At 34.1% G+C, this 13,764-nt stretch overlaps 1 protein-coding gene across 1 annotated transcript; it reads right to left on the bottom strand.

The window, feature by feature from the left end:
* Nucleotides 1-80: 80 nt before the first annotated feature.
* On the bottom strand, nucleotides 81-10,248 carry LOC106118558 (ATP-sensitive inward rectifier potassium channel 11). The gene is made up of 10 exons (XM_013313223.1): nucleotides 9,734-10,248; nucleotides 7,852-8,002; nucleotides 7,135-7,326; nucleotides 4,806-4,877; nucleotides 4,389-4,499; nucleotides 3,435-3,541; nucleotides 2,538-2,687; nucleotides 1,601-1,720; nucleotides 800-898; nucleotides 81-408 (listed from the first exon to the last, which is right to left on the bottom strand). Exons 1-10 carry the CDS (start codon nucleotides 10,132-10,134, stop codon nucleotides 291-293), a joined length of 1,521 nt encoding a protein of 506 aa, XP_013168677.1. The 5' UTR covers nucleotides 10,135-10,248; the 3' UTR covers nucleotides 81-290.
* Nucleotides 10,249-13,764: the final 3,516 nt, after the last annotated feature.

Below are 13,764 nucleotides of genomic sequence, written 5' to 3'. Positions count from 1 at the left end.
ATTAAAGACTTAAACTTTACTTTTTGTCAATAATTTTTCAAAGAATACAACGACTCTTTGAAACATTTGAATCATTAAATAAAAAACCGAAATATTCAAAAATTTATTAAACATTATCAAAATATGTAAATATAAACTATTAATATGCAATATAAAGAGGTTTTTTCATCTCGGAACAAATCGAATATTTCTTTCTTCAAAATTGTTTGAATCGTTCACTATTACAATGGAATTCAAACTTATATCTGCGAAAAAACATCAACCCTGAGGGAGTCGGAAACTAATTAGGTTTAAGATTTGTCCCTCCTCTTAAAAGAAGACGTCCTCTCGAGATGGAATGTGGAAAGCTTGTCACTGAAGCTGCCCGGAGTACCGGGACATGGACTTTCCTTACTGGATGCACTGGATCTGAAGACGTAGAAATATTTGTATTTTATCGCATTACATTAGTGGTTATTTACTAACTAAATGAAGTTATTAAAACTTCTAATATTATAAATGCGAATATTTAGATGTATGAATGTTTGTTAGACGGTATCTCCAGAACGGCTGCATAGATCTCGCTGAAAAGCATAGATGTAGAACATAGTCTAGAAGAACACATAGACTAACTATTTTTTTTGTTAATTTCGCGCAGACGAAGTGTCGGACGACAGCTCATCAGGATCCATGCCGCTGTTTTGGACCTTATATATACCTTATAACAAATATCCATCTATATATTCAAACATTTGTATTTATAATATTAATAAGATTTAACATTTGCCCCCCCCCCCTCTCACACACAAACACACACTACCTGTAAAGTTGTTGTGCGCTGCAGAGCGGTGTGTCCACAGCTTGAGTTACATCCAGACTTGAGTGATCCACCACGTACTTCTGCTTGCGAGGATCATATCTACACAACAATACAAACCTATAAGCATATTTACACTTGTCTTGATATCACTCTGTTGAGTTTTAATAATTCAACGAATGCCTCATGTATTTATATTAATATTGTAAAGAGGAAAGATTTAGTTGTTTGCATTGAATAGGTACCAAAACTATTGAACCGATTTGTAAAATTATTTTACTGTTGGGAAGCTTCACTATCTTCGCATGATATATTAAATATTAGATTGTTTTTAATTCCCTATTAAATAGACAAAATCGCGAAAAACTGCTAGTAAATTTAAAAAAAAATAAGAGTAATTATGATACTATAAGAATGAATATCCACTTCAAGGACAGCGCGCGTAATATTTTGTTAGGAATTAATTCTATTTCCACACACCCGTGGCAGTAAAATGGCCATTTAAATAAATTGTGTATAAACACGGCAGCCAAAATTCTTGTATTAATTTGTTAACATCACTAATAAAACTGTATACATAAAAATATCCAATTAACTCTATTCACGACTACATTTAGTTGTTAACACTTCCCGCGTTATTCTCTTCTGTATTTTCACCTAACTTTTTTTTAATCAAAAAGGCAAAAGTTCAGTGGCCAGTATGCCACCTCTTTGGTAGAATTAATCTATGTGGAGGAAAGAGTTGGGATACGTCGTGACGTCAGCAGTGCGCAGAGTGCAGCGAACAAATTCAATGTTACCAACTTGACGACGGGAGGGAAGCGATGTCCCCACAGCACTTCGCGCGGCAAGTACGACGTCTGGCTCTGAGTGAACGTGCCCATTGACGCGGACGCGCCCTTCAGACTTATTGTTATCTCGTAACTGAAAATACAATATATAACTGCATACAAATTATATTTCTATATTACTAATATTATAAATGCGAATGTTTAGATGGATGGATGTTTGAAGGTTTCTCCAGAACGGTTCAAAGGATCTCGATGATATTTGGCATACAAAGAACATAGTCTGGAAGAACACATAGACATGTCTCGGGCGACAGCTAATACAATAAAACTATGAAAATTCGCTGACATAATACTTTTATTTAAACATCTTGTTATGGCTGTTTTTACATGACTAAGATACATTTTTTTCGCATAATTTATATTTATGTATGTATTTGTATGTATGTTAATTCCTTTATTACGGCCTACAGTCTATTATAAAAGAATAAACCGATTTTAACGAGCGAGATCTTATTTTTAATTTAAATTAAAAACATCTTTGTTTTAAAACTCATCCAATAGATGTCGCTATTTTATTAATTAGAGACTCAGTTGTTTTTTTTTAAGTTAGATTATATCAAAGGCATTACTTCAACTCATTACAAATTTATATACGTTTATTTTAATTAATTTGATACAAATAAGGTCATATAGCCCACAGATTCATACACATATAATTTCAAAACGCGTTGCCTACTAAATTCAGCCACGGACCTACAATTTTTTTAAGGCGGAGCAAATACTAAAAAATTTCACTCTCGCCATTAATTTTATTTGCCTTTCAGATTTATTATATGATGAAATTAAGGTAACTTATCAGTTTCAATTAATCTATACATTGAAAATTTTGCCTGAATTTACCACTTAAGACATGGACCGCCTAGATTTCAGTCTAACTAAATGGTACGTACCTATTGTTAGCAAAGTGTTGGGGCGTGTAGTGATAGAGTGGTGAGTTGGAGTCAATGACGTGCAACAAGGTGACCGGCCACAGCAGGAACTGTCGCTGCTGCAGCGGCAGTGCTCGCGACAAGTACCGCACCACCTCGCCCTCCTGAGTGCTGACCGTGAGTGCTATGTTACTCACTAAGTTGAGCCGGCAGACACAAGTTATATGGTATTCCCGTACCATAGACAAATGTGTTTTTAGTCGATGTATAATAATCCTTTGTTCTCATAAGTGCTGATATGTGTTGGTGTTGTCAACACAAAAAACTATATATTGTAAATTGCTATATAAAAACAATTGCTTTAAAAAAATATTTTTAAATAAGTTGGATGCATAGTATAGAAGAATGAAATATTTTATTTTCTTATACAAATTCTTCTGTCTACAAAATCCATTTCTCTTTCCGTTCTTTTTGCCAGAATATCTGGACATTACGTTTGAGATGAATAGACAAAAAGTGACCAAAAGTAGGCAGAATTGCTATCCAATCCATGTAACACTGTGATAATATTCTCCTACTAGTGGTCGCCCGCGACTCCGTCCGCGCGGAATTTAAAACAATTAGTAGCCCACGTGTTCTTTCAGAATATGTTCATGTATGCCAAATTTCCGCGAGATCCAAGAAGCATCATCAAAACATTCGCATGTTATTAATATTATAAATGCGAAAATTTGAGTAGATGGATGTTAATTAGAAAGTAACTCCAGAATGGCTGCATAAATCTCTGTGAAATTTTTCATAGCTGTAGAACATAGTCTGAAAGAACACATAGGCTACTAATTGTTATTTTTTCTTAATTCCTTGTGGACGGAGTCTCGGGCGACAGCTAGTTTATAATATTAGTAAGATATGCATTACCGGTACGTGGTGATAAAGTGCGCGGTGAATTCAGAGCTGATGATGTGGTCATAGTTGAGGTCCCAGGCGCGGAACATGAGGCACAGCTTGCCGTCGCGCAACGAAACCTGAAACCGTACAATATTCCAAAGCTCCTATGTTACCTATCAGATATTTGTATTGCATATCATATATTAACAGTGGTAGAGCTCGCTTTAACATCTTCGCAGGAATTGTCCCGGCGTCAAGTGCGAAGCTATTCCAACTGCAGTCTGATGTATGTTCCCAGAATTTTAGTCCTCTTTCTCTTCCCAACTTTTGGTTTTAACAGTTGAGAGGATGCATGGGAAGGGAAAATATTCTCTTTCTGTGCATCCCCTCCTCCGTTGATTAAACGCATCTGCAATTGCGTAGTATGAATCTTGTCAGTATATAGTCTGACAAGAGACGTGACACAACTGTCAGCTAAATATTAATTTAAAGAATCTAGATGCATATCCTTCGGCAGCATAATTAGTAGCCTATGCGATCTTCTAAACTATGCTCTACATGTGTGCCAAATTTCATTGTGATCCATGCAGACGTTCTAAAGATATCTTCTAAGAAACATCCATACATACATCCAAACATTTGCATTTATAATATTAGTAAGTTATATTATACGTAAGCATCGGTGGCTCAGTGGTCAAGCACTTGACTTGCAATCTGCAGGTCCTGTGTTCGAATCCCGCCATGTACCAATGTGTTTTTCCATTTCCGATTTACATATGTACATTTATCCGACGTTCTTACGGTGAAGGAAAACATCGTGATGCTGCACATATCTGAGAAGAAATTCAAAGATATGTGTGAAGTCAACTAACCCGCACTTGGCCAGCATGGTTGACTATGGCCTAATCACCCTTAACTTAGGGTAGGCTCCGAGCCCCTCGGTGGGGGCTTGTAGTGAGCTGATGATGATGATATCATACTTACAACAGCTTTCTTGCTGAAGCCAACGCCATCTCTTGACAGTTTCTCAGGTCTGGTCAGCTTCGCGTACACCACGCAAGTCAGAACACCAGATAAACCAGTGCCCAGGATTAACTGGATTATGATAATATATATTTCACCATAAATTAACTTACTTATTATTCGGAGAAAGAAAAAAACGTTTAGACATAAGTATAATATGTTAAAATGCATTTTGAGAAAATAATCCACGGGTTCTTTGAATAAATTAAATTTTTTTACTTTTAATTGTGTTATTATAAAGCTCGTTACAATACTCAATAATATTATAAATAATTGTTGGTTTCTGAGACCAACATCTCAGTCATCTTTGACAAAACATGGTTATCAATATCTTTTATATAGAGATTTTGGTTTCAGAAAACCACGATTAAAACATACCTGCATTATGAAGAGAAATATCGATTCAGGACATTCTTCGTCAATAGCTCGATCTCCGAAACCTATTGTCGTCTGAAATAGGTAAAAATATTATAAACTAGTTGTCGCCAGCGACTCCGTCCGCGCGGGACTAAAAAAAAAGATTCCTAAAAGGTTTTCCACTTTTAAACTTTTCCTAGACCACCACGAACATTTCAAGACCAAGATAAGATAAATCCGTTCAGCCGTTCTCGAGTTTTAGCGAGACTCGTTAGTCTCGTCAACAGCAATTGATTTTTATATTAAGATATATAAACTTAACAAGTTTATTGCCAACACAAATGGACAAAGTTGTACGTAAATTTTGCTACATTTTTTCCCTTTAAATTCGAGTGATTCAAAAGTCTTTTTCTCACGCATTTTAACCCAGTTAATGTCAAATTAAAGGAAAGAGTTTGTTAATGTAAGTTTGACACGCGTGGGTTTATCTGGGACTCGAGGAAACTATAGAGTTATGCATGTATGTAACTGAGGACCTTAAGACATGGTCTATTATACTAGTATTTAGGATTATAACCTAATTTTGATGAAAGCGTTTGTGAGTTTTATAATTGACAAGGATAAGGCTATCGATACTAAGTAGAGATTTTCTTTTAGAAGAAATTTTACTGGAACAGCAAGAAGCAAAACCTTTCAAATTACTTAAAATTACGATAATTTCTAAGAAATATTTGTTTTAATTTTAGTTTATAATTTTGTAGTTTTTATTATACCAAAATGAATAGTCATCCCTTGTTTGTAAAAATACGATGTTTTCTTTGGATGTGTTACTTCAAGATGTTTCAACTTTCTAAACATACGAATGAATAACAATTGGTTGGTCGTTTAAGGAAATCGTCGGCAACCGTTGTTGTGAAAGACGCGCAATTTGCTTCAATAAGGCAGATTGTTACCTCAATCAGTCGTCGCGTCCGCTCGCTAATGTTCATTTCTGACGCTTCTATAATTGACATTCCGGGAATTAAACGAAAATTGATTACCTTTGTTCGACGTAATAGTAACAGCAGGCTAATTTATACTAATATGTATAAGCCGACCCATATTTATTCGTCAGACGTAGCTTGTTGAGTACAGAATTATGCGTCCCATTTCGTTTATAGACGAGGAGACTGTAGACTCTTAAACACGTTCGTTTTTAATAAAATTATAATAATACTATAAACATATTTACAACAATAATTAAATCTAACGATAATAAATACATCTCGTCGTCGTCGATTTCCCGCGCGATTCTCTTCACTTATCCTTTTCTTAATGTAAAAGGCAAAGGTTTTGTTGACAGTATGCCACCTCTTTGGCAGAATGCAAACTTCATGTGTACCAAAGAGATTGGATACACAATTCTGTTGCGTAGTAATTGTTTTTTTTTGTTTTCGATTGGTTCTTAAGATTAATCAAAAATTGTACAATTAAGGATGTAAAAGAATAAATATATCTATTTTGCTTTTACACGCGACTTTCTTATTTCGATTACTTTCCTAAAAAGAAATTTAAGAGTGTAATATTCGATATTTTATTGACGGAAGAATTGTTTTAATCAATTTTAGTGATGTATTATTACAAGCTAAGTTTAAACATTCATCCTGCAGATATCCTGCACATTGTGAGCGATGATGCGACAACAATACGTGTCGTTATCTCATCAAGTTTTAGATTGCAACAAATAATGCAGCCAAATTGTACAATAAGCCGTGTAGAAATAATTCATCACACTATAGATATTTTTAGTTCTTCACAGATGGCGTTGTTACTAAAACCTTAAGGCCGTTGTGTTAATTTTATTTGTTGTGTTTAAAATGTTATTTTAACTTTTATTACATACTAGTCGTCTACCGCGACAACGTAAGTGCAGAATTAAAAAAGGAAGAAAATATACCATGCCTGCGATCATCAGTTACCTTCCGATCAAAGTCCTAGCAAAATCGGTCCACCCGTTCCGGAGATAAACCGGAAGAAACACAGCTTTGCACACAGACAGACTGACAGATAAAAAAATTTAAAATTGGTGTTTCGTTGTCAGCAACTTAAATACTTATTATTAAATCTTTCTAGGTAATGTACTAATATTATAAATGCGAATGTTTAGATGGATGGATGTTTGTTTGAAGGCATCTCCTGAACGGCTGAACGGATCTCGCTGACATTTGATATACATGTAGAACGTACCCTGGAAAAACACATAAGGTACTTTTTTTTTATTCCGAGCGGACGGAGTCGGGGGCTACAGCTAGTATTACATACACAAAATCCAATTTCTAAATTTATTAATATAGATTACTTATAAACTGACCTGAGCTTCAACAGAAGCAAGAAATATAGTGACGAAGTCCTTGCCGCCGGTGACACAGCTTCGCGATGGCGGGTCTGGCTCGAAGTCGTAGTGCGCCAGCGCTGTCACATACCAGAAGACAGCGAACACAAGCCAGATAGCGAAGTGGACCACTACTGTACCTATCACGATCCAACGCCAGCGCAGATTGATCTAGCAATAAGAAAACGTTACTTAAATCGAAGGGGGTCTTTAAAAATTGGTATGGAGACATGGTACAAAAATTAAAAAAAAAAGAAGCACTAACGAACACAAGTAATAAAATAATTTCATGAATAACTAACTTCGAAAGACTGAAAACTCTCTTCGTTCTTTAATATATCTATATTTTACAATTATTGTTATTTGGGAATAGGTGTCTGCCGAGGTAAATTAGTGATCTATAGTGAATATCTGAGATGGTTCTTCTTAAAAATAGGACCAAAAATATCTTTCGAATAAAAAAGTATTATGAAAATTTGACAGCCAGCAACGGAGTTATGAAGTTAAAAACATACAGACAAATTGAGAACCTCCACCTTTTTAGTGTCGGTTTTAAAAGAAAGGCTACACAAAAGTCGAAAGACAATTAAAGTATTCGTTCGATTACGTCTTTCTTATTATAATTGTGACATTGTCTTAAAGTTTTCAGTTTTTAAAATGTACATATTATGTAATATACGATATGAAATAACTTACCAATGTATGGAACGTATCATTTAACAGTCGAATCTTCTCGAAAGGTACGTTAGAGATGAGAGCCACATTCTCCACTCCATTCTTAGAGACCAAACGTTTGGGAAAGTCACCGTAAGCCGTGCGATTGCGGAAGAAAGGCTGATGTTTCGTACTGAAAATTGTATTAAACATAACAAAAGAGTTCAAATAATGATTCCTATTGAATTACAAAAAGATTATGTGTCTGTACAGATGTTTCGATAGTGAAAACTCATCGATAGATAATATCCTCCCATTTTAGTCCTCTTTCCCGTCCCACCCTTTTTATAAGGAAAGGATGGGATGTGGAAGTGGACATGCCGGATGAAAGGATGCATGGGAAGGGAAAATATTTTCTTTCTGTACATCCTCTCCTCCGTCGATTAAAGGCAACGCATGTGCAATTGCGTATGTCTATGGGCTACGGCTCGTTTGCCATCTTATGATAAAAAAATACAGTTTTCTGTTTTGTGTATCAATAGCGAGGCGTTTAATGTTTCGGCAAATAAATTAACAATTTATTCTTTTGGTTTTTTGATTTAATTTTCTTTATCTCTTAATCCCTTATCCCCAAGTTCGAATATTTGGAGGTATCAATGGACGTTTGTTATAAGGTATCTCGCTGGAATTTGGCATACATGTAGAACATAACCTGGAAGAACACATTGACTACTAATTAAGTTCATTTTAATTCCGCGCGGAAATAGTCGCGGGTGACTTTTTATAATAATAAAAAAGAACGTACTAATAAAAAGATTTCACGAGATCAGTACGACTTAAGGAATTAACATAAAGTAAAGAATTCCGTCCAAATGACGCGAACAAACTTATAGTAAACAAGAAATAAGACAATAAGCAAATAAACGCATTGCGCGAACACTCTGCCACAGATATAAAACACAAATACTGGAAATGGCTAATTTATTACGTCAAGAGATATTGCATTATATATGCGTTTATTTCCTTTTAACTAGTTTTTTTTCGCTAGAAGAGACCTTTTTTAATTTTATTATTATTTAATTAATCGTTGCATTATGTCCGTCAGATCATACTATTCTCCATTTTTATGAGTCGAGTCTTAGAAGTGACATTACTACAGTCAACCACGCTGACAAAGAATTTCTTCATATATGTAGGTTCCATTTTTTTCCTTCTCCGTAATTTCTTAAGGTGAAGGAAAACTTGCACTATGTCATTAATATGGACAAGCCTACCAAGAGTTATATAGATTTTACGTATAATATTTTTTAAACCTTATTGCTTTAAATTACGCGCCTTAACTAAGTCGTCGTAATGCCGGTGTTTGATGACAAGATTACGTTTGTTTATTTTAACATAATTGATGGAGATATTATAGAATTTTCACGTAACAAAAACTATCATTTTAATAAATAAAGCGAATACTTTGTACCAACTTTTAAAATATAAACTAGCTTATGTGTCCTTCCAGACAATATTCTACATCTATGCCAAATTTCTGCGAGATACATGCAGCCGTTTTGGAGATACCTTCTAACAAACATCCATGCATCTAAACTTTCTTATTTACCTAACGTATTCATTTATTTATCATATTTTTAATATAGTACATTTCATGTCCAAAAAATATATATATACAAAACTTATTAAATTAAAAATAGAGCACCATCGGCTGCGAAATCCCATGACTCAAACAACCAGTGGTCATTGCTGCAGAGACAGGAACCTTCTCACGAAGCGCGCGGTTTCTAAGATAACTGCCTTTTGTATCGGGCTCTTAATCCAACTGTTTAGCGAGAGCTTCTTGAGATGTTGGTCTTCGATATATTAACATTAGTAATATTATTAAGATATGATCTAACGAGCTAATTAACTCTGTACTTACTCATTCATAAATCTATGGTTCTCAGTCGGTGGTTTCTTCAAGTAGTTCTTAATAGGCAAATGATTTTCAATTATTTTTTCATCATCGCGTTTCAAATTTAAACTATTATTACTCTGTGTTATTATAATTTTAGGTAATTGTTGTGATAATTTTCTTAATCTTTCCGATTTAGTTTCACTTGAATTCAAACTTTCCATTGATTTTAATTCATTAATAACTTTAAAACCTATTTCTGGATGACTTACATCTATTTCTTTATCATCTGATGAATCAACAGTTTCGTAATCATTTTCATCTCTTTCTTTGTATTTAGATTTCTCCAAATAATCTAAACACTCATCGTAAAGTTGATTTAATTTTATATAATCATTGTCAACTTCTAACAAAGGTTCTAAAGTCATTTTTAGATTTTAAAGCGTACACTCTTCTTTATGTATCAACACAAAATTCCTTTAAACGCACTTTATTTTCTTCACTAAACGTATGTCAGTTGCGCGACATCTCAGACTCGTAGAGACGCCATTTCTGGTTGAGGCTTGAACGATATCTGCACGTTATCTATGTTAATTGACCAACCTAAGCTGACGTGACCTTGTCGGGATAAAGCGGTACATTCTGCAACGTCTAATCTATAATAAACAAAACTGTACGTTGTAGGAAGTATTCTAGGTGGATTACTATGAAGATTTATACTACGAAACTACTTTTTTTCTGTAATTAAATAAATTATTAATTACTTAATACTCTGATATAACAGTTATTGTTTCAATTAGTCGTATAAATAAATCAAATACATTTCATATTTACGAAAAAATCAATATGTGTGAAGCACTGACCTCTATACATGCACAGGCTATAAACTGCCGTGAAGCGCCAATAGCCTAATGGTTAAGGGTACGGATATCCAATCACGAGGTCGGGGGTTCGAATCCCGCCATTTGACTATTGTCGTAAACCATATCCTAGCACAAGCATAGAGCTTAGTTGGAATGGTAAAAGAAATATTAGTAAATTTACAAAAAAATCTGCTAATATATTAATTTAAAAAAAACGTGGTACTTTGTGCCTTTTTGATTTGCTTATTTTGGCGTTGACGGTTGTCCTTGGTAACGGTGGTGAAGATTCGAACTAATGATAGATAAAGTATTAACTGTCAGGAATTTTCACAGACGTACTTTAGTCAGAACGAAGCAGAAGCATTTCGACGGAAGGACCTAACAATTCGTAGAGATCAGTGTTGTAAAGTCAACCCTCACTGGGCCAGCGTACTTGAGACCTAGCCATCCATATAGTAGGCTCAAATCCCGACAATGACATGTATTAGTTAACGGCGAAAAATAAATAGGTTTAATGTCTCTATTTAATGTGGATTGCAGAATAACGCTTCAACAACACTCGGGTTTGGAATTAAAGTTACCGGTCATCCGCTAAATGCCTTATAATACTGTTTGACTGTTACACTTTATGATGTTTTTAACATTATCACATATGAGAAAAGAGTAAAGAAAAAAAGTACAGGACAAAATATTGTGTAAAATGTCACAAGTGTCTTATGTGCGAATGTGGAATTGGCGGGAAATGTGTTCCAGGTCCGCGTCAAATGGAAGTTCGTACGTAGTCTGCCATTTAGTAAGAAGGCAAACATTATTATTAAGTTCAAACTTTAATTATTAGTTTTCGTCTATTCAATCCAGAATCTGTGAATAGGCTTGAACTTACTCTACAAGGGAAAGACGTAATCTTACTAATATAAATGCATGTATGTAGAAGGTATCTCCTGAACGGCTAAACAGATCTCGTTGAAATTTGCCATAGATGTAGAACATAATCTGGAAAAAACACATAGTCTACTAATTAAGTTTCTTTAACTACGAGTTCATGGAGTCGCGGGCAAAACTTAGTGTAACTGTAGGTGTAAATTAGACGTAACGGTTTTTGTTTCATTTCAAGGTCAATCATTCGCTCTCATCCATTCGAACAATTTTCATTACCGAAATACTGGCATATAAACATATAATAAAATACGTATTAATTTAATTATCTTATTTTTAATATAGTACATTTCATATCCAAATAAAATATATTTACAAAACATATTATATTGAAAACAGAACACCACCGGCTGCGGAATCCCATGACTCAAACAACCAGTGATCAGGGCTGCAGAGACAGGAACCTTTTCACGATGCGCGCGGTTTCTAGGATAATTGCATTTTGTATATCATTATTTTAACAAAGATAATGAAAGGAATAAGTTTGTTTTGCTAAAAATGTTTCGGCAGTGAAAACTAACGTCCTAAAAATGTTTTTTAGTTTTTTCTACTTTATCATTATGTAAAAATATTTAATTTTATTACGAAAAGGAATGTTATATGTATGTAATATTTTATTTACAGATTTAATTATAGTTGTATCTTGCATGTCTTATCAGTTTATCAAGACGGAAGCTTAGTCTTGTTAGTATCAATATTTGACGTGTCTACTTGCGAAGTGGTTAATAGTTTTTTAAAAAACAAAAAAAAAACATATTCCATAGTGCATAACACTTCACCTCTGCCTTCCAATTCTGCCAGAGTTGGCATACTGGTCATTAAACCTTTGCCTTTTTAATAATGAAAAAATTAAGTGAAAAAGAGGATAGAATCGCGCGGGAAATTTTAACAAAATGTAGTCGTGAATTAGTTGGCATTTTTTATGTAAATATTTAGTTTTATTATAAGGATTTTAGCAACGTAACTATAAACATTGTCAACTACGCTGGCTGTGTGCGGATTTATTTCATCATCAGCTTACTATACGTCCCCACCGAGGGGCTCGGAGCCTACCCTAAGTTAAGGGTGATTAGGCCATAGTCAACCACGCTGGTCAAGTACGTGTCGGTTGACTTCACACATATCTTGGAATTTCTACTCAGATATGTGCAGCATCACGATGTTTTCCTTCACCGTAATAACGTCGGATAAATGTATATATGTAAATCGAAAATCGAAAAACACATTGGTACATGGCGGGATTCGAACCCAGGACCTGCAGATTGCAAATCACCGACGCTCTCGGACAGTAAAATGTTGCCTAAGAACTATAATTTAGCAGTTTTTTTTGTTGCTGTTTCTTGTTTTCAATTTAATAGAGAATCGGAGCATCAAATGATATTTACAAGGGTAGGTAAATAACGTCCTTGACTGCACCAATTTTACTTTCATATTGTGTCTTAATTTGTTATAGAACTAATGTAATAAAATAACATATAACCACTTTATAAATATTTATTTCTTCATATATAGTTAACTATAAGGTAAATAACATGGTGTTCTTTACGATTACATATAGTTTAAAATAGGTCGTAGAGTTTCAAATGTACAGACTGGATATTATGTAAAATAAATCAAGATTTCAACTATATTGATGCCAACTCTTAATGTAAATGGATAAACATGTCTAAAACATTTCAAAACTCTATATTTTTACTAACATTTTGACATTGTTTTGTAAATAAAGCATCTATTAAAATAAGCTTAATCGTTATATGTAATTGGGGCAAGATGAAAATTCATTAAGTTATTTTGTAGTAATTTAGTTAATTAAAAATGTAGATTTTAATAATACTAGCTGTCGCCCGCGACTCCGTCCGCGTGGATATACAAAAAAACTTAATTAGTGTAGCCCACCCATCCATCCATCCACATCACATCCATCTAAACATTCGCATTTATAATATTAGTAACTTAAATAAAAAGCAACTCTTCAAGGCATAAATTCGAAAAAAAAGAATAAATAGTATCCTATGTCCGTCTCCTGGCTCTAAGCTACCTCCTCACCAATTTCAGGCATATCGGTAAAGTCGTTCTTGACTTATAAATAGTGTAACTAACACGACTTTCTTTTATATAATATATAGATTATGTCTGAACTGAACACTTATTTTTTTTGTAAATAAAAACGATTTAATAGCATTTGTAATAAATATCTTACGAGCTAATATGCGTCTTTTATTTTTTTGTACACGATAAATAGCAGTAATTAGTAAAAAT

Source organism: Papilio xuthus, unplaced genomic scaffold (assembly GCF_000836235.2).
Source record: "Papilio xuthus unplaced genomic scaffold, Pxut_1.1 DF827570.1, whole genome shotgun sequence".
In the NCBI taxonomy this organism is placed as follows: Eukaryota; Metazoa; Arthropoda; class Insecta; order Lepidoptera; family Papilionidae; genus Papilio; species Papilio xuthus.
This window is presented reverse-complemented; position numbering and strand designations above follow the sequence as displayed.

Excerpts from the sequence above, each read along its gene's own strand:
- LOC106118558 (XM_013313223.1), bottom strand. The coding sequence starts at position 10,134 with ATGACTTTAGAACCTTTGTTAGAAGTTGACAATGATTATATAAAATTA. Across the intron at positions 8,003-9,733 it reads AACCATAGATTTATGAATGA|TACGAAACATCAGCCTTTCT; the intron begins GTAAGTACAGAG and ends TACAATTTTCAG. Across the intron at positions 409-799 it reads AGCGCACAACAACTTTACAG|ATCCAGTGCATCCAGTAAGG; the intron begins GTAGTGTGTGTT and ends CTACGTCTTCAG.